The sequence below is a fragment of the Plecotus auritus genome, assembly GCF_963455305.1.
Source record: "Plecotus auritus genome assembly, chromosome: 6".
NCBI classification, from domain to species: domain Eukaryota; kingdom Metazoa; phylum Chordata; class Mammalia; order Chiroptera; family Vespertilionidae; genus Plecotus; species Plecotus auritus.
In genome coordinates this window covers 35230793-35251496 of record NC_137773.1, presented here as the reverse complement: position 1 = coordinate 35251496, position 20704 = coordinate 35230793, and the positions used below count along the sequence as shown (strand labels likewise).

Here is a 20704-nt window from a genome sequence, read left to right as displayed (position 1 = left end):
AGGTTCTCCTGGGAAAGTCTGGAACAAAGTCCTGAGGGAAGACTGGAACAAACCAGGCGTATTTGGGACAAAAGGTGTTTGAGATGAGGAATCTGTGCTAAAAAGAAATCCCAAACGCCAAGCTCCCTAAAGCGTCGCTCCCAGAGTTACGTATTCCCGTGGCCTATAAGCGAGCGACAGAAGGTCAGTGGAAACAAGTGTCTCCATTTTGCTTCCTGGCACCAAATCTGCGATCGATGAGTGTACTTCTCACTCCCATTCCTTTCCCGCTGGTCAGGCTGGGTGGCGATTTTCCTCACCTCCGCGTGGACAGCAGAGAGGCTCCGATGGCAGGGGAGAGAAATCGCGAAGGCCAGCGGAGGAGGTTGGCTGCCCTCATTCAAGATGGCGGCGCAAGCCTCCGCCGGGAAAGGGCCGTGCGCAAGCTCAGTCCGCCGTCTCCAGCCTGGCGCTGGGGGGCGGGTCTGCGGTGAGAGGGGCACGAGCGCCCGCGGCCGGGCCTGAAGTCATCGGCTCCGCCGCTGCCGCCTCCAGCGCTACCATCGCCTCTCCCAGATTGTGGAAGGGAAGATGGAGCCCGTGACCGTCGCTACTGACAGCGGGGAGCGGCCTGGGGCCCCGGTTGGCTCTGGCCTGTCGGCTTCCCAGCGTCGGGCCGAGCTGCGGCGGAGAAAGCTGCTCATGAACTCGGAACAGCGCATCAACCGGATCATGGGCTTTCACAGGCCCGGGAGCGGCTCGGGTGAGAAGCTCCGTTTCCCCCTCGGTGTCCCGCCCACCCTTTTCAAATTATATATTGTAACTGTGGGATACTAGGATCAGTCTTTAGGACTATTCTTTTCCTGCCCCACCCCGCTGACCTTTCTGATCACGCCCTGCTCTCTGTCCCAGTTCTTCAGCTAATGTCCCAAGTTCTTCTTAACCCCCTTCTTGTTGCTCTTCTCAGTTTTCCGGGGGCTTCGCCCAGAGGTTGTCCCACCTCTGCCGCGGGCCGCGAAGCTTCGCTTCGGAGTCCGTCTGCCTGGGTGCTGTCTGCCCAGTTTACCGAGGCCACCCCTCTGCCGCCCCACCCCACCCCACCCCACCCTACCCCTCGCCTCTTGAAGGCGCACATTGTATCCCCAGGCTTCTGCTCTGCATGTTGTGCCAAGTGCGTGCCCTATTGCGCCTTCCCTAGCGTCCGCCTTCTTTTGCCTTTTGCTGTAACTGTCGGCCCACAGGAGCTGTCTTCACAGAGCTGCGCTCTAGTCCTCTCTACGTGGATCAGGGACTTTTACAGTTTGTGTTCAGTGCCCTCAGCATTGTCATCCACAGGCCTTCTAAAAAACTGGGGCGGGGCGACCATTCTTTATAGACCCAACAAGTGGGACCTGCTCTCCGCCAGAGGTCTTCTCTCCCAGAGTGCTGAGATTGATGCGATGCCGTGAACTGCCTTTAACCCTAAGGAGAGTTCCTCATTTCTCCCCCAATGACACGTACAATGAGTTTCTTTAAAACATGTTTATGTGACTATTTATTTTATGTGAATATTTATTGAACACCTAGTATGTGTAGTGTTCTCTAACTTTCCATGGAGCGTTGCCTTTAGTAACTGGCTTTGGTTGCAAGCTCTTTAGATCTTTGTGACTTCTGTTTGATGGGGCTTTAGGTATATGTATAGTTCTGAACTTAAGGTCTGCCGCTGAAAACTACCAAGAGGAGGTAAGAGAACTATTTCAAATTCTCCTACAACAGTAACTAGGCAAATAGTTACAAAACTATTTCTTCCTTTAATGATTAATAGAATGTTTATTCTTTCCCAAAGCATTTACTATCTTTCTTGAAGCGTACATTCCGTATTTTGTTCTTTTGCTTTGAGAATGTTATCTGTCATTAAGGTTTTGCTTCGTTTAAAACCAGAACAGCATCTTAAAATGGCTTAAGTACCTACTAATGGCTCCCTGACTACAGTAGAAGGATTACGTAAGCAGTAGCTGTAGGATATGCCACACCCTATGCTGACAGGGCTCTGGATTCAGAAATATAATATTAAAATACAGATTTTTGAAAGCTTTAATAATTTTCTATTTTTAACCAAAGAAGCTAGAGCAGGCAATGCAACTATACTTTAGGGATGTATTATCCACGAAAACTTGATCTTTATAGCTTGTTCTCTCCCTGCCTATCTTTTCCAATTTTTTTTACTAGCCTTTTACCCCCAAAGTTTAGATACTGCAGGAATACTCTTTTTGAGTGATATATTTTGAGGGTGTAGAGGGAAACTAGTTATGCAAAATCAGTATTAATTTAGATTCAGAGTTCTAGCTCAGTGCATTTTTTAATATTACTACAAACGGTGTTTGCCTATATGTAATACATAAGGTTTCTGAATTTCTTTTCTCAGAAGAAGAAAGTCAAACAAAATCAAAGCAACAGGACAGTGATAAACTGAACTCCCTCACCATTCCTTCAGTTTCAAAGCGAGTAGTGCTGGGTGATTCCGTCAGTACAGGAACAACTGACCAGCAGAGTGGTGTGGCAGAGGTAAAGGGGACTGAGCTGGGAGACAAATTGGATTCTTTCATTAAACCACCTGAGTGCAATAATGATGTAAGCCTTGAGCTTCGGCAGCGGAACAGAGGGGACTTGACAGCAGACACTGTCCAGAGGGGTTCTCGCCATGGCCTAGAACAGTACCTCTCCAGATTTGAAGAAGCAATGAAGCTAAGGAAACAACTAATTAGTGAAAAACCCAATCAAGAGGAAGGAAATACAACAGAAGAATTTGACTCTTTCCGAATATTTAGATTGGTGGGATGTGCTGTTCTTGCCTTTGGAGTCAGAGCTTTTGTTTGCAAATATTTGGTAAGAAATATAATGGAAAAATGAAAATTAGTTATAGTAATGAGTGTTTTTAATCCACAGAATTAATTGCCAATATTAACTTAATATTTGCCTGATTCACAGGGCTATTTGGAGAGGTATTATAAACTGCTATTCACCTTAGTTATAGAATTGAGGTATTCTGGTTAAATATAGAGCCTAATAATAATTATTAAATTCCCTCTATATGTAGGTACCATTCTAAGTGATTTACATATATTGATTCATTTAACCTCATCCTTATGAATCTTTGTTTTATAGATGAGGGAATGGAGACTCATAGTGGTTAAATCATTTGCCCAGTACCACACAGCTCTTAAGTCACAGCTGGGATTAACCCCAGGCAGTTTCGTTCTAAATAGGGTAAAGTACCCTTGACCAGGAATTGAACCCAAGACCCTTCGGTGCATGGGCCGATGCTCTACCTATTGAGCAACACCAGCCAGGGTGAATACTTCCAAGTTTTTTTATTTTTTACTTATAAAAAAAATATTTTTATTGATTTCAGAGAGAAAGGGAGAGGGAGAGAGAGATAGAAACATCAATGATGAGAGAATCATTGATCAGCTGCCTTCTGCACAACCCCTACTGGGAATTGAGCCTGCAACCCAGGCATGTGCCCTTGATCAGAAGAGAACCTGGAACCCTTCTGTCTGCAGGCTGACGCTCTATCCACAGAGCCAAACTGGCTAGGGCAGTGGTGGGCAAACTCATTAGTCAACAGAACCAAATGTCAACAGTACAACAATTGAAATTTCTTTTGGGAGCCAAATTTTTTAAACTTAAACTTCTTCTAACGCCACTTCTTCAAAATAGACTTGCCCAGGCCGTGGTATTTTGTGGAAGAGCCACACTCAAGGGGCCAAAGAGCCGCATGTGGCTTGCAAGCTGCAGTTTGCCGACCACGGGGCTAGGGCATCAAGTGTTTTATTTTTTAAAATATTTTTATTGATTTCTGAGAGGAAGGGAGAGGGAGAGAGAGAGAGAAACATCAATGATGAGAGAGAATCATCAATCGGCTGCCTCCTACACGCCCCCACTGAGGATCAAGCCTATAACCCGGGCATGTGCCCTGACCCAAAATTGAACCCTGACCAGAAATCGAACCCTGACCTCCTGGTTAATAGGTCAAGACTCAACCACTGAGCCATACTGGCCAGGTGCCTTAATTTTTTTAATTATAAGTTTTTATGAGGGAAGACATTTTGGGGGATATTAAAGAGAGTGACTTGAGCCTGGCCAGTGTGACTCAGTGGTTGAGCATCGAGCCAAGAACCAAGAGGCCACCGGTTTGATCGTGGTCAGGGCACATGCCCAGATTCTGGGCTCAGTCCCCTGGGTGGGGGAAGGGGGGGCGTGCAGGAGGCAACTGATCAATGATGTTTCTCTCAGTGGTGTTTCTATTTCTCTATCCATCTTCCTTTCTCTCTCTCTAAAAAAATCAATACAGTACATTAAAAAACAAAGCAGAACTGGAGAGTGAATTGACTTGAGAAACATGTTTATGATAAATCAATTTCTTTTATTTTCTTCACTGTTCTGCAGAAACAAGACTGCTTTCAACTGCTAAAATTAAAATTTTATTAGTTTTGTTACTTAAAATTTATAGCTGCTATTAGTTTGATTTGTGATTTGAATGATTATGTTGGAAATATATAATTGTATCTTCTATCTTCACAGTCCATATTTGCTCCATTTCTTACTTTACAACTTGCATACATGGGACTATACAAATATTTTCCCAAGGTAAATTACATTTTTTTCTAAATTATGGTGTTGTGTTTAGATTGATTAATATTAGATAATCTGAAAAACTTTTAAAAAATTTGTTATACTTATGGTCTGAATCAGTGCTACCCAAAGTGTGATTGGCTACCAATCAAACTCTTTGTTTGTAATGAGTGAAGTTCAGAAAGTGAGTAATAGACACTCTATAGCATTTGGACATTGCCATAACATTTTTATCATATTTTATAAAAATGTCGGTCCACCATGGATTGGGAGAAAAAAAAACCTCAAGACAGACTTCGAATAGTACACATATACAAGTGTTCAATTTTTTAAAAAATATATTTTATTGATTTTTTACAGAGAGGAAGGGAGAGGGATAGAGAGTTAGAAACATTGATGAGAGAGAAACATCAATCAGCTGCCTCCTGCACACCCCCTACTGGGGATGTGCCCACAACCAAGGTACGTGTCCTTGACTGGAATCGAACCTGGGACCCTTGAGTCCGCAGGCCGACGCTCTATCCACTGAGCCAAACCAATTAGGGCACAAGTGTTCAATTTCATTACTTAGTAAAGATTTAGTAATACATTTTGTTTATGCTAAAGGACATTAATTTTAAAATGGGTTCAGTTATGGCACTGTGCCTTAGTGGACACTTAATAACAATGCACTTGCACTTTAATGCCAAGGACCTGATATTTGCAAGAAATATTGGCCAAAATTGCAGAACAGAATCATGGGAAGTGTCAGTGTTTACCTGGTCTACTTGACTACAGATGTATATACACAGTTTTATGGGACTTGACTTGGCTGGCATAGAAGATAATCCTACTTGTGTGATTGAGTTTTCTGTGAGTTTTTTCTGAGAAATGGCTACTTAGCTATTTGATTAATGGCTTGTAATGCACTGATAGACCTCATGTTTTTTTATGGATTTGAAATGTTTATATATTTAATGGGCCAAATAGGCCAAGTACACAAAGTAAAAAATATTATTTTTAATTAAAATTATTGTTGATACAGATGTATATTTACCTAGTATTGACCTCTTTCCCCAAAGGTATAATTTTTTTTTGAATTTTTATAAGAGTTTGTGTCAAATTGACAACATAGGCCAGGGAGCGAGATATCAAATATTCTAAAAGTGTACTTTTATTAAAAGGATTTGTTTAGAAACTTACCCTTGAAACATTGATTGTAGTTTTGCAATAGCAGAAGTCTGGAAACTAACTGTTTACTAATAAGTGACTAATTAAAAGACTATGGCCTACTTTTTCAATTCTTCATGTACTAATAATGGTAAGCTTGCCAAGAAATATTAAGAGAAAAAAATCAAGCCTGGCCGGTGTGGCTCAGTGGTTGAGCATTGGACCATGCACCAGGGGGTTGTTGTTTTGTTTTGTTTTGTTTTGTTTTGTTTTTTTTATTTTATTGATTTTTTTACAGAGAGGAAGGGAGAGGGACAGAGAGTCAGAAACATTGATGAGAGAGAAACATCGATCAGCTGCTTCCTGCACACCTCCTGCTGAGGATGTGCCTGCAACCAAGGTACGTGCCCTTGACCGGAATCGAACCTGGGACCTTTCAGTCTGCAGGCCAATGCTCTATCCACTGAGCAACACCGGTTAGGGCAGGAGGTTGTTGGTTTAATTCCCAGTCAGGGCACATGTCCAGGTTGTGAGCTTGATCTCCAGCAGGTTGTGTGCAGGAGGCATCCAATACAGAATAGGATCTACAGTATACTTTTTTGTAAAAGGGAAGAAAACGTAGATATTTGATTTTGCTTATATATGTGTAAAGAAGCTCTGGAAGAGCCCTGGCCAGGTAGCTCAGTTGGCTAAAGCATTGTCTCAGTATGCCAAGGTTGCAGGTTTGATCCCCAGTCAGGGCACATACAAGAATCAACCAATGGCCCTAGCTGGTTTTGCTCAGTGGATAGAGCCTGTGGACTGAAAGGTCCCAGGTTTGATTCTGGTCAAGGGCACATGCCTGGATTGTGGGCTCCACCCCCCAGTGTGGGGCGTGCAGGAGGCAGCCAATCAATGATTCTTTCTCATCCTTGATGCCTCTATCTCTCTCTCTTTCTCTCGCTTCTTCTCTGAAGTCAATAAAAATATATATTATAAAAATAAAAAGAACCAACCAACAAGTGCATGAATGGATGGAACAACAAATTGATGTTTCTCTCTCTCTAAAATTAATTAAAAAAACAACCCTGGCTGCTGTGGCTCAGTTGGTTTGAGTGTCATTCTGTACTTCAGAAGGTGGCAGATTTGATTCCTGGTCAGGGCACTTACCTAAATTGTGGACTTGATTCCCTGTTGGGCGCATGCTAGAGGCAACCAATCAATGTTCTCTGTCTCTCTCTCCTCTCTTTCTCTCAAAAAATATTAAGATTTTCTCCATCATTAAATAAATAAAAAAACATTTTGTTATATCTGTTTTTAAACAGAAAGGTGGAAAGAATTGTGCAGGTAACACCCATTTATACTTACAACCTAGATTCTATAATTAACATTTCATTATATTTATCTTGTATCTTTCCAATTTTTTATCCATTTTTATTAATGTATTTGTTATTTTTATTATTGACATTATTACAGATGTTCCTCACTCCTCCCCCCTTTGCTCACCTCCATCCAGCCCTGACCTCCCCTTCCCTCTGGCCATCACCACACTTGTCTGTGTCCATGGGTTATGAATATCTGTTTGGCTAATCCCTTCACCTTCTTTCATCCTGTCCACTCCACCTACCTTCCCTCTCACATCTGTCAGTCTGTACCATGTATCCATGACTCTGGTTCTATTTTGTTTGTCAGTTTATTTTGTTCATTAGATTTCACCTATAAGTGAGGTCATATGGTATTTGTCTTTCTCTGACGGGCTTATTTCACTTATCATTATAATCTCCAGATCCATCCACGCTTTCGAAACATCAACATATTTTACCCCTGCACATTTCAGCTTACATATCATTACAATTCAATGTTTGTTTATTGTTCTTGTCTTTTCTTTTTCAACCCTCATCATCAGAGGACGTGCTTAAAGAGGGAGGGAGGGAGGGGGAGAGAGCGAGAGCAAGAGAGAGAGAGAGAGAGAGAGAGAGAGAGAGAGAGAGAGAGAGAGAGAGAGAGAGAGAGAGAGAGAGAGAGAAACAGAGAAACATTGATTGGTTGCCTTCCATATGTGCCCCACCCGGAGACTGAACCAGCAACCTTTCAGTGCACAGGATGATGCCCAACCAACTGAGCTACTGCAGCCGGGCTCTTTTTTTTATTTATGGTAAAATTTTCATACAGTGAATTGCTCAAGTCTTTGTATACCATTTAATGAGTTTTGACAGCCTGTGAAACTCAAATTCTTTCAAGGTTTAGAACATCACTACCAGGAAATTTCATCATGCCCCTTTCCAGGCAGCTGTAGTCCCAGCCCCTAGAGCAGGGGTGGGCAAACTTTTTGACTCGAGGGCCACAATGGGTTCTTAAACTGGACCGGAGGGCCGGAACAAAAGCATGGATGGAGTGTTTGTGTGAACTAATATAAATTCAAAGTAAAGGAGCGGAGGGGAGAGCAAGAGAACCCTCCACTCTTTCGGCTCCGCGGGCCGGATAGAACAGCCGAACGGGCTGGATCCGGCCCGCGGGCCGTAGTTTGCCCACGGCTGCCCTAGACTGATTTTTTCTTTTTTCCCCACCATTGATTACTTTTTTCTGTTTTAGTATTTCATATAAATGGAATTATTCCTGTACATGTATTTTTGTCAAAGGCTTCTGCAAAGTATTTTTTTTATAATCATCTGTGTTGTTAAATATATTAATAATTTATTCCTACCCTTTTTTGGCTGAATAATATTCCATTGTATGAATATATTCATTTATTTATTTAATCTGTTGATAGACTTCTTTGGTTGTTTCTAATTTTTGGTTATTATGACTAAAGCAGCTAAGGATTTCCTTGTATTAATCTTTTTGTGGACATAGACTTCTTTTGGGTAATTATAGGTTTTTATATTATTAAAATTTTTGAATCATGACTGGATTAGGTGACACCAAATCAGTAAATTAAATGAAAATTCAGCCTTGAATCTCTTGAAAAATGAAGCTAGAAAATTATATTAGGAAGTAAATGTTCAGTGATATCTTACTGCATGTGTAATCAAGTGTGAGTTGCTTTGCATGTTAATTAGGGCTCTACAAAATATTCCTATGATTCTGTTACAGAATTACTCACTGTCCTCCAGTACACTAGTAACTCTGACTTTTGTTGTCATGAGACTTACCTTTCCTTTTTTTAATGTACATTTACTTATTTATTTTTATTAATTCTTTATTGTTGAAAGTATTACATATGTGCCCCTTTTTCCCCATGAGACTTACCTTTCAATAAGATTTCTCTTCTCACTTCTATATAAATCTTGCTTATTCTTGAAGGCCTATTTTTTTAAAAAATATTTTATTGATTTTTTACAGAGAGGAAGGGAGAGGGATAAAGAGTTAGAAACATCGATGAGAGAGAAACATCGATCAGCTGCCTCCTGCACACCTCCTACTGGGGCTGTGCCCGCAACCAAGGTACATGCCCTTAACCGGAATCGAACCTGGGACCTTTCAGTCCGCAGGCCGATGCTCTATACACTGAGCCAAACCAGTTAGGGCATTGAAGGCCAATTTTTAATTCCACTTTCTCATGAAATCCTTCCCTGTGCTTTATTTATATATAAAACCCTGGAGTAATTTCTATCTTCTTTAAGCCACTATGCTACAAATTATCCATGGCATTCATTTAGCACTTATTTATGTCCTATCTTTATTTATTCTTTGTTAATATACCTGAGGATTTTTTTCATTGCTTTTCAGAGAGAGTGGAAGGTAGGGAGGGAGGTGGGGAAGAGAGAGAGAGAAAGAGAAACACTGAAGTTAGAGACACATATAGACTGGTGTCTCCCTCACTCGCAGCCCAGGTACAATAATAATAGGTGCCTTTGACCAGGAATGGGACCCAAGACTTTTGGGTGTGCAGGCCAACACTCTAATCACTGAGCAAAACCAACTAGGGCTGTCCTATCTTTTTTTTTTTTTTTTAATGTTCATCCTTTTTAAAAAATATATATTTTATTGATTTTTTAAAGAGAAGAAGGGAGAGGGATAGAGAGTTAGAAACATCAATGAGAGAGAAACATCGATCAGCTGCCTCCTGCACACCTCCTACTGGGGATGTGCCTGCAACCAAGGTACATGCCCTTGACCGGAATCAAACCTGGGACCTTTCAGCCTGCAGACCAACGCTCTATCCACTGAGCCAAACCGGTTAGGGCAGTGGTCAGCAAACTCATTAGTCAACAGAGCGACAAACTGCAGTTCGTGAGCCGCGTGTGGCTCGCGAGCCACAGTTTGCCGACCACTGGGTTAGGGCTGTCCTATCTTTTTTTAACTGTTGGTAGCAAGAATGGTATCTTTCTCCCTACTGCTTAGCATTTTACTGCTTTACATATTATATGCTCAGTTAATGTTTGTAATGCTTGTTGATATATTATTGATTGGTATTTTGAAACTTCATTAACAGTTTTGAAATTAGGCAAAAATAGCACTGATAATATTTTTATAGAGTTTAAGTTGTCTTCTGATAGCTGTAGGATTTATTTGTCTTTCTGTGTACAGAGTGAAAAGAAGATAAAGACAACAGTACTAACAGCAGCACTTCTATTATCTGGAATTCCTGCTGAAGTGATAAATCGATCAGTGGATACCTACAGCAAAATGGGCGAAGTTTTCACAGATCTCTGTGTCTACTTTTTCACCTTTATCTTTTGTCATGAACTGCTTGAGTATTGGGCCTCTGAAGTACCATGAAGCCTGAAGAACTCAGGAGAAGCTTACAGAAAACCAATTTCTCTCACATTGCAGTGTCTTTAAAGGAGGCAAATCGGGTTACATCTTTATGTAATTCTTTTACTTTGTAGGGGTTGTAAAACTACTTGATTTGGAACGAAATGGCAGATTCTCTGACTTAAAAGCGTTGAGTTTGTATTAATACTGATGTGAAGAATAGAGTACCAATGTCATTAACTGATTTTTCTTATTTAATTAGGATCCCTAGTCTACATGTTTCCCTAACTTCTAAGATTTGTATTTTGGCAGAGAAACAAGGTCTCAGCTAGCCCTTTGTAACTGGGGACTGTGTCATGTATTTGGTTGTTCTTTCCTGAGAAATGATGCCATCTTAAAAATAAAATGAAAGAAACTGAATTTTCTAATGTTAAGTGTGCACATTTTAATTTATAAGAGCCGAATAAGGTAGCCAATTGTATCTTTTGTTGAGTCAGTATCTATTTTTTAAAATAATTTTATCTTTGTTGTTGAAGGTGTTGAGAGTCAGTACCTTAATCCTTACTCTAGTGCAAGCATTGTAATGGGAGAAAGGATTAAGATCCAGACATGTGAAATTAGAAGGTATTTATGAAATCTTTATTTTTATTTATGAAAATTTTTTATTGTCCTGGCCAGTGTGGTTCAGCTGGGGAGGAGGTGGGTGAAGGATGTTTTACTGTCACACTCACGTCAATGTTTTTGTCTCTCTCTAAAAATCTTAGAATTGGAAATTTTCACTTTTGAGTTTTCAGTTTTCAGGAGTATGTTTTTTAAGCAAAGTAGACTAGAATGGTTAGATATAAAAGTGGAATTTGAAGAATTGACTGAGGTATGAAACTCAATAGCATAAATGTTCTTTAAACTAACTTGGTAACATTCATATTTGTAAGGTTTGTCTTAAATGAGTATAAAACATGTGTTATATTGCTCGGTATACATTTCCTTACAGATTTTTGTATGGTCTATTTAGTTAATCCTTGTGATATTAAAAACATCTGTCCTTTTTCATTATTACTCACAGTCTTGATTTGTATCACTTTATTTTGAATCAGAATAATGTAGAATAAGTATAATTTAAGTCTAGTCCTCTGACTTAGGATAAGATTACAAGCACACATTTTTTTCCTGATTCCATAATGAATCTAGTATCCAGAGGTTTGGAAAGCATCCCTGATTTGCCAGGTCCCCCTCAATCTCTGAGAAGACACCAGGGTTCTTCATTTGCATATGTTTACTTCTGTTTCTTTTTAAAAAGGCCCCATTTAGCAACTTGACACATGATAAGTTTTAGTAATTAGAGATCATTATCAAATTTCTTTTAAAGAGAAGAGCTGTAAGATACCTATGTCTGTTGATGCCACTTTAAGCGTGTTGAGTAGTATCAAATGAAAATAAAAATGTATTAGTTTTGGAATAATTAAAAAATTTTTTTCTTTGGAAATTTCAGGGACTTGATATGTATATGGCTTAAAACTGGATTGATTAAGTTGGTTGTTCAGAGGTGACATCTTCGATCAGTAGCTTTCTAGACTAGTTAAATGGAGGTGTGCATCATTCGGTACTAAAAACAGCAAGAGGCTTATGAGATATTCAGAACTGGGTTAATTAGAATCAACATCAGCTTTGGAAGCCAGGGCAGTTTGCTAAAAGGGTTGTATTGGAGACATAGTGGACTATAATTACAAGTCTACCTTGGAGATATTGCATGTTTGGTTCCAGACTACCACAATAAAGTGAGTATTTATCAAGTGTGTCAAAAGAATTTTTTTTGGTTTCACAGTGCACAGAAAATTTATGATTACACTGTAGTCTATTAAGTGTGTAGTAGCATTATGTTTAAAAAACACTGTCCATACCTTAATTTAAAAATACTTTAGCCCTGACCAGATTTTCTCAGTGGTTAGAGCATCTGCCCACAGACTGAAAGGTCGCAGGTGTAATTCTGGTTGCAGGTTCCCCAGCCCCAGTCGGGTGCGTGTGGGAGGCAACCACTCAATGTTTCTTTCACATTGAGGTTTCTCTCTCCGTCTCTATCCCTCCCACTCTATAAAAATCAATGCAAAAAAGATCCTGGGAGAGGATTAACAACAACAACAAAAACTTGATAGGAGAGAAACCAAGTTGGCCGCATAGGTAAGCACCTAAACTGCTGCCCTGCACAATTTCAAAACTACAACTAAAAGACAGAACGGACACCATTCAGAACCACAGGAAAGCTGGCTGAGTGGAAATTCTACAACTAGAAGGAAAGAGGAAATCTCACAGAGAAGGAGCGGCAAAGAGCTGAGGTACAGAGACACACGCGTGCAGAGAGGAAGGGTGGCAGAGTGCCTGGCTGGCTTTCTCTGGCGGGAGGGGGAAAGAAGCCTCCGACTGCACTGAACCTCAGTTCCGGGCGAAACCCTGTGGACCCAGGCTCATACTGGGAGAGTTTGGACTGTCAGGTAGAGAGAAAGGCACATGGAGATTCAGGGGAGCCGCGGCGGCAGGGGTCTGGAGGCGTGAGTGCGCACAAAGACTGATTTGCGGAGGTTACCACAGGCTATCCCTAGCGGAAGGGAGTCGGAAGCTCCTGACTGCACTGAACCCCAGTTCCGACTGCACTGAACCACAGTTCCGGGCGAGCCCCTGGGGACACACGCTCTTACGGGGGAAATCTGGACTGTAAGGCGGAGACTCGGGAACTGCGGAAGGCAGAGGTCTGGAGACTCGCGCGCAAGGGCAGGGCTGACGGGAAGCCAAGACTGTCTGCCCTGCCCTGAGACTCCACCCCTTCCAAGCTGAGCACAGAAGCTTTTGCAATCTGGCAAGGCTAATCCTATAAGGCTGTCTCCAGCACCGAAAATCTCCCAGTGTAGACACAGCTGATCCTCACAGCCAACTGGCCTGGAGGTCAATTCCTCCCAGTGATATCAACAACAATCAAGACTTAACTACAACAAGGCTGTACACACAGTCCACAAAGGGGTGCACCAAGAGTGTCCACCTCAGGTTAACTGGGGAGGCCGACCCACTGGGCCATACAGGAAACCTAGCACACAACTCAGGGAAGCAGTGAAAAATGGGGAGACGAAGAAACAGATCACAAAAGAAAGAAATGGAGGAAAACAAATGACTGGATATAGAATTCAAAACCACTATAAGGCTCTTCAAGAATATCCTAGAAAAGGCCAATAAATATAACGAGACCCTCGAAGATATGAAAAAGGACCAACTAGAAATTAAACATACACTGACTGAAATAAAAAATATTATACAGAGACCCAACAGCAGACTAGAGGAACGCAAGAATCAAGTCAAAGATTTGAAATACAAAGAAGCAAAATATACTCAACCAGAAAAGCAAAAAAAAAAAGAAAAAAGAATCCAAAAAGTTGAAGATAGTGTAAGAAGCCTCTGGGACAACTTCAAGCATACCAACATCAGAATTATGGGGGTGCCAGAAGAAGAGAGAGAACAAGATACTGAAAACCTATTGGAAGAAATAATGACAGAAAACTTCCTCCACCTGGTGAAAGAAATAGACTTACAAGTCCAGGAAGCGCACAGAACCCCAAACAAAAGGAATCCAAAGAGGACTACACCAAGACACATCATAATTAAAATGCCAAGAGCAAAAGACAAAGAGAGAATATTAAAAGCAGCAAGAGAAAAACAGTTAATTACCTACAGGGGAGCACCCATATGACTGTCAGCTGATTTCTCAACAGAAACTATGCAGGCCAGACGGGAGTGGCAAGCAATATTCAAAGAGATGAATAGCAAGAACCTACAACCAAGACTACTCTACCCAGCAAAGCTATTATTCAGAATGGAAGGTCAGATAAAGAGCTTCACAGATAAGAAAAAGCTAAAGGAGTTCATCACCACCAAACCAGTATTACATGAAATGCTGAAAGGTATTCTTTAAGAAGAGGAAGAAGAGCCGAGGCCGGTTTGGCTCAGTGGATAGAGCGTCGGCCTGCGGACTGAAGGGTCCCGGGTTCGATTCCAGTCAAGGGCATGTACCTGGGTTGCGGGCACATCCCCAGTGGGAGGTGTGCAGGAGGCAGCTGATCGATGTTTCTCTCTCATCGATGTTTCTGGCTCTCTATCCTTCTCCCTTCCTCTCTGTGAAATATCAATAAAATATATTAAAAAAAAAAAAGAGGAAGAAGAAAAAAGTAAAGAGAAAAATTATGAACAACAAATACATATCTATCAACAAGTGAACCTAAAAATCAAGTTAATTAAAAATCTGAGGAACAGAATAAACTGGTGAATATAATAGAATCAGGGGCATAGAAAGGGAGTGGACTGATAATTCTCAGGGGGAAAGGGGTATGGGGGGTTCAGGAAGAGACTGGACAAAAATCGTACACCTATGAATGAGGATAGTGGGGGGGTGGTAAGGGCAGAGGGTGGGGTGGGAACCGGGTGGAGGGGAGCTATGGGGGGAAAAAAGAGGAACAATTGTAATAATCTGAACAATAAAGATTTATTAAATTTAAAAAATAAACTTGATAGGAGTGCACTTTCCACCAAAGACTGAAGACTGTTTCCCCAGCTGGAGCTGAAACACTGAAGATATTTGGCCAGAGCAGGCTGGCGTAGACTGGTGCAGAGCAAGGCAGAATGGAATGGACCATGGAGGAGTGGAGCTGCCTAGCTAAGAGGGCCCTGGCCCCAGGGCAGCCATGCTTTATCACTTTTGAGCTGTTGGCACTAAATCTTCCTTCTTCACCCCAAACTGGGGATTCCTGTTGGTGTTGAATTGGCACCAATAACTATTGGTTGATACTATTGACACATAAAAACAAACATTTGTTTTAGATAGATGATAGATAGATAGAGATTTAGCAAGGATTAGCTCCTGAAATTTTGGAACTGAGACATTTCAAGATTCGCAGTTAGGTATAAGTTCTAGTCTGAAAGCCAGCAGGTGGGAGATCCCAAATGAGCTTACGTTTCAGTTGGAATCTAAAGGCAGGAGAAGACCAAAAAAGGAAATAAAATATGCAAACCATCATCTGAGCCTGTTGGAAAATGGCACCGATAAAATATGAAGTGCTGCCACACTTCAATTTGTAAAAAACAGTGTGAAGTGCAGTAAAGCAAAGCTCAATAAAAAGAGGTCTGCCTATACTTCTTTCACTTGTGCTAACAGATAAAAGCGGCTGCTTCTGGGACATAGAAGTGCTGTGAACTTAGCATAAATACATTGTGGGCATAAAAAGCCAGTCAGTATTTTCAGGTCAATGTGTTCTCTTAAATGGGAGTTAGGATTTTAGTCAGGGTATCAGATGCCTGGGTTCTGGTTCCAGCTCAGATTCCAAAACGATTAGTGATCTAGAATTAAATTTGTTTCCCAAGTCTCAGTTGTTTTCCCCACAAGTCTCATTTTTTTTCACATAAAATCAAGATACGTAATTTAAAAAATCTGTTTAAGTTGTAACTTCTGCATGACTGCATCCAGTTCCATTGCTTCAAATTCTATAAATACTATAATTCTATAAAATGCTTATGACCCTTATCTCTCCAATGTCTATTTCTCCCTTGAATTCCAGGTTCATATATCCTTTTATGAAGCCATTATCTCCTCTGGATATCCAGTAGGCACCTCAAACATTACATCACTGAAACAAAACCACTGATTTTCTCCTTTCCCCATCAAATTTGCTGCTTTCCCACATTTCTCTCCACAAATTCACCACAATCCACAGTTCTGTTAAAAACCAGGGCACATCATTATTTCTCCCTTTACCTCACAGTTTACATCTAATATAACAATTAGTGTCTGGAGAGATGCCTCTGGAATATGTCTAGAACTTGACCATCTCTCAGTATCTCCACTATTTATCGCTAGTGTTTTCCTATTTCTTTTTTTTTTTTTTTTTTTTTTTTTTTTTTTTTTTAAATAAATCTTTATTCAGATTATTACAATTATTTCTCCTTTTTTCCCCCATAGTTCCCCTCCAGCCATTTCCCACCCCACCTTCTGCCCTTACATACCCCCCACTGTCCTCATCCATAGGTGTATGATTTTTGTCCAGTCTCTTTATGAACCCCCCATACCCCTTTCCCCCTGAGAATTATCAGTCCACTCCCTTTCTATGCCCCTGATTCTATTGTATTCACCAGATTATTCTGTTCCTCAGGTTTTTAATTCACTTGATTTTTAGGTTCACTTGTTGATAGATATGTATTTGTTGTTCATAATTTTTATCTTTCCTTTTTTCTTCTTCCTCTTCTTTAAGAATGCCTTTCAGCATTTCATATAATACTGGTTTGGTGGTGATGAACTCCTTTAGCTTTTTCTTGTCTGTGAAACTCTTTATCTGCCCTTCAATTCTGAATGATAGCTTTGCTGGGTAGAGTAATCTTGGTTGTAGGTTCTTGCTATTCATCACATTGAAAATTTCTTGCCACTCCCGTCTGGCCTGCATAGTTTCTGTTGAAAAGTCAGCTGACAGTCGTATGGGTGCTCCCTTGTAGGTAACTAACTGTTTTTCTCTTGCTGCTTTTAATATTCTCTCTTTGTCTTTTGCTCTTGGCATTTTAATTATGATGTGTCTTGGTGTAGTCCTCTTTGGATTCCTTTTGTTTGGGGTTCTGTGGGCTTCCTGGACTTGTAAGTCTATTTCTTTCACCAGGTGGGGGAAGTTTTCGGTCATTATTTCTTCAAATAGGTTTTCAGTATTTTGCTCTCTCTCTTCTTCTGGCACCCCCATAATTCTGATGTTGGTACGCTTGAAGTTGTCCCAGAGTCTTCTTACATTATCTTCAACTTTTTGGATTTTTTTTTTTGCTTTTTGCTTTTTCGGTTGAGTGTTTTTTGCTTCTTTGTATTTCAATTCTTTGACTTGATTTTTGTGTTCCTCTTGTCTGTTTTTGGGTCTCTGTATAATATTTTTTATTTCAGTCAGTGTATGTTTAATTTCTAGTTGGTCCTTTTTCATCTCTTCGAGGGTCTCGTTATATTTATCGGCCTTTTCTAGGATATTCTTAAAAAGCCTTATAACCGTGGTTTTGAATTCTATATCCAGTCGTTTGTTTTCCTCCATTTCTTTCGTTTGTGATCTGATTCTTAGACAGCGCATTTTCACTGCTTCCCTGAGTTGGTAGATTTGTGTGCTAGGTTTCCAATTTGGCCCAGTGGGTCTGCCTCCCCAGTTAACCTGAGGTGGACACTCTTGGTGCACACCTTTGTGGACTGTGTGTACAGCCTTGTTGTAATTAAGTCTTTATTGTTGTTGGTATCACTGGGAAGAATTGACCTCCAGGCCAGTTGGCTGTAAGGATCAGCTGTGTCTATGCTGGGAGAAGTCCGGTGCTGGAGACAGTCTTATAGGATTAGACTTGCCAAATTGCAATAGCCTCTGTGCTCAGCTTGGATGGGGTGGAGTCTCAGTCTTGGCTTCCCATCAGCCTTGCCCTTGCTAGCACGTGTGTGCCTTCAGTCCTCTGCCTTCCCGGCTCCCGATTCTCCGCCCGAGAGTCCAGACTCCCCCCACAAGAGCGTGGGTCTCCAGGGGCTCGCCTGGAACTGGGTTTCACTGCAGTCAGAACTGGGGCTCACTTCAGTCAGAACTGGGGTTTTGTGCCGTCAGGAGCCTCTCACTCCCTTCCGCTAGGGAAAGCCTGTGGCAGCCTCCCGCAGCCTTTGTGCGCACTGGCGCGAGCGGACTTTCAGTCTTCCGCCTTCCCCGGCTCCCGAGTCTCCGCCCGAGAGTCCAGACTCCCCCCACAAGAGCGTGGGTCCCCGGGGGCTCGCCTGGAACTGGGGTTCACTGCAGTCAGAACTGGGGCTCACTTCAGTCAGAACTGGGGTTTTGTGCCGTCAGGAGCCTCTCACTCCCTTCCGCTAGGGAAAGCCTGTGGCAGCCTCCCGCAGCCTTTGTGCGCACTGGCGCGAGCGGACTTTCAGTCTTCCGCCTTCCCCGGCTCCCGAGTCTCCGCCCGAGAGTCCAGACTCCCCCCACAAGAGCGTGGGTCCCCAGGGGCTCGCCCGGAATAGGTGTTCAGTGCAGTCAGAACTGGGGTTCAATGCGGTCGGGGGCTCCCTTCCCCCTTCCGCCAGAGAAAGCCAGCCAGGCACTCCGCCGCCCTTCCTCTCTGCGCGCACAAAGACCCTTTGCCGTACCTCCAATTCTCTGTGAGCTTTTCTCCTTCCTTCTAGTTGTAGAATTTTCACTCAGTCAGCTTTCCTGCGGTTCTGGGTGGTGTCCGTTCTGTCTTTTAGTTGTAGTTTTGAAATTGTTGTGCGAGGCAGCAGTTTAGGTGTTTACCTATGCCGCCATCTTGGTTTCTCCCCTCTTCCTATTTCTTTCAGACTGGAACCCAGAAGCCTTACCTTCAGCCCAGAAGTAATTTACAGTGTCCCTGATACCTGACCCATACTTGTGTTCATTCTGTCACATATTAACACAGGCCTTCCTTACCCTTGGCATCGACCACACTGCAGCTATAGTGCAAGCTACAGAGGAAGAGCAAACTCATCTAGGAGCCTTAACTTGGTTGCATTTTTCTAAAAATCAAATGTATGAAGGTAAACCTTACATACAGTAAAATGCATCGATTTTTGAATAGTTCAATGAATTTTGACAAATGTATACCTTCACTCAATGACCGCCACAATAAAAACACACCTTTTCTATCATGAAAGAAAATAAAAACAGTGGAGAGGTATGTAAATATGAGAGCCTCTCCCTAACCCCACTACAGCTTTCTGCTAGAACAACTCAAAGTATCTGTGTGCCTTCCACTGGGCAAGTCTTCTCTCAGTCTTGACTGCAATTCAGAATCATCTGGGAAACTTGAAAATTCCCAATGCACAGGAGGCATTCTAGATCAATGAAATCAGAACACACACATAAGTTGTTTTTTTTTTAAATATATTTTATTGATTTTTTACAGAGAGGAAGGGAGAGGGATAGAGAGCTAGAAACATCGATGAGAGAGAAACATCGATCAGCTGCCTCCTGCACACCCCCCACTGGGGATGTGCCCGCAACCAAGGTACATGCCCTTGACCGGAATCGAACCCGGGACCCTTCAGTCCGCAGGCCGACGCTCTATCCACTGAGCCAAACCGGTTTCGGCAACACACATAAGTATTTTTATTTAAGCTTTCAAGCACAGGCAATGTTGAGAACCATTATAATCTTGCGAATGGTGTGTGTGTGTGTGTGTGTGTGTGTGTGTGTGTGTGTGTGTGTGTTTAGTGTGTTTGGCTCTCCTTCCTCTTCTCCATCAAGTTAACTTCTTACTCTTCAATCTCCCCTCAAAGATCATTTCCTCAGGGAACTCTTTTTCTGAACCCCTCTCCTATGGTGGAATTTCTTTCTTGTTGTATTACATCTGCTTGTGTTTCTAATAATGTCTATGTCCCCCACGAGATTGTAAACTCCCTAGGATTTAGCACATGCTCGATATATAACCACACACACTATAAGCGAATGAATGAATGAGAGTGAATGGAGATGTTTGTAGCATCACTCAGCACAGGTTAAGGCGGGCGTCAGTACAAGTCCTAGGACAGCTCCAGGATGCTTTTTGGCACCTCGGTGGTCCTTGCAGGAAAGACCTTCTCTGAGTCCGCAAGAGTTTCCACACTGGCAGTGCCAGCAAAACGCAGCCATGGCATTTTCTTTCGGCGCGGCCGGCGCTGTGCGACCTCCAGCCGACAGGAGGCGCTATGAAGAGGAAGCAGCTTCCGACGCACCTTTCCCTTCCTTCTGCCGCCGGCGCCAGGACGTCCTGTTTTCGTTGGCGGCGCTCGGATGGCTTCCACTGCTGTAGCTGCTGCCACCGCTTAATGCTGCTTCTCGCACGGGGAGCAGGGTGTAGCGCGGCCTCTTCCTTTGTCCGGTTCTCCTGTGCGTCGTCCGGAGGGCGCCGCTTTCTCGCGCCGTCAGCATGGGCCGGGAGTCACGGTGAGGCAGCGCTGCGAGCGGGCGAGCGGCTTCCTTGGAGGGGGAAGAGGCGGGAGTGGATGTGGCCGCGGGGTCAGGCCTGGCCCTGCGCAGACCCACGTGTGACCTGCTCTGCCGAGGCCCCTGGAGGGGCTGGGGACCTCGGCTGAGCAAGTGGCCGGCGACGGGCACAGGGTTCCCCTGCAGTATCGGCCGAACCCCCTGGACTGGTTCATGATTGTATGATTGCATTATCTTTTTCATGTATTGTTGAATTCGGTATGCTAATCTTTATGTTTAGATTGAGTATAGACTACAATTTTCTTTTCTCGTACCGCCCTCGTATAAAA

The 20704-nt window shown here is 42.5% G+C and overlaps 2 protein-coding genes across 8 annotated transcripts in view; both read left to right on the top strand.

The window, feature by feature from the left end:
- Positions 1–377: 377 nt before the first annotated feature.
- CAMLG (calcium modulating ligand) lies at positions 378–11481 on the top strand. 5 transcript variants are annotated; one of them, XM_080672526.1, is made up of 5 exons: positions 448–742; positions 2384–2844; positions 4543–4608; positions 6041–6142; positions 10252–11481. In XM_080672526.1, exons 1-5 carry the CDS (start codon positions 571–573, stop codon positions 10441–10443), a joined length of 993 nt encoding a protein of 330 aa, XP_080528652.1. In that variant the 5' UTR covers positions 448–570; the 3' UTR covers positions 10444–11481. The 5 variants fall into 5 exon arrangements, with proteins under 5 accessions (XP_080528654.1, XP_080528652.1, XP_080528655.1 ...); XM_080672527.1 differs by having other exon boundaries at positions 458–742; positions 2387–2844; XM_080672528.1 differs by lacking the exon at positions 6041–6142 and having other exon boundaries at positions 378–742.
- An 8702-nt stretch (positions 11482–20183) lies between these two features.
- The window catches only part of DDX46 (DEAD-box helicase 46), a 54901-nt gene continuing 54380 nt past the window's right edge, over positions 20184–20704 (top strand). For 2 of the 3 annotated variants that reach the window (XR_013960876.1, XM_080673741.1), the window contains exon 1: positions 20192–20375. Coding sequence is in view for 2 of the 3 variants with exons in the window: in XM_080673741.1 (XP_080529867.1) it covers positions 20359–20375 (17 nt within the window). In the remaining variant the exon portion in view is untranslated. Of the gene's footprint in view, positions 20376–20704 lie in introns of all 3 variants that reach the window. The other variant, XM_080673742.1, reaches the window with a different exon arrangement.

Bases quoted from the DNA above. Each gene is read 5' to 3' on its own strand.
- CAMLG (XM_080672526.1), top strand. From the start codon at position 571: ATGGAGCCCGTGACCGTCGCTACTGACAGCGGGGAGCGGCCTGGGGCC. The intron at 743-2,383 runs GTGAGAAGCTCC...TTCTTTTCTCAG, and splicing joins CAGGCCCGGGAGCGGCTCGG to AAGAAGAAAGTCAAACAAAA. The intron at 6,143-10,251 runs GTACGTGCCCTT...TTCTGTGTACAG, and splicing joins AGGATGTGCCTGCAACCAAG to AGTGAAAAGAAGATAAAGAC.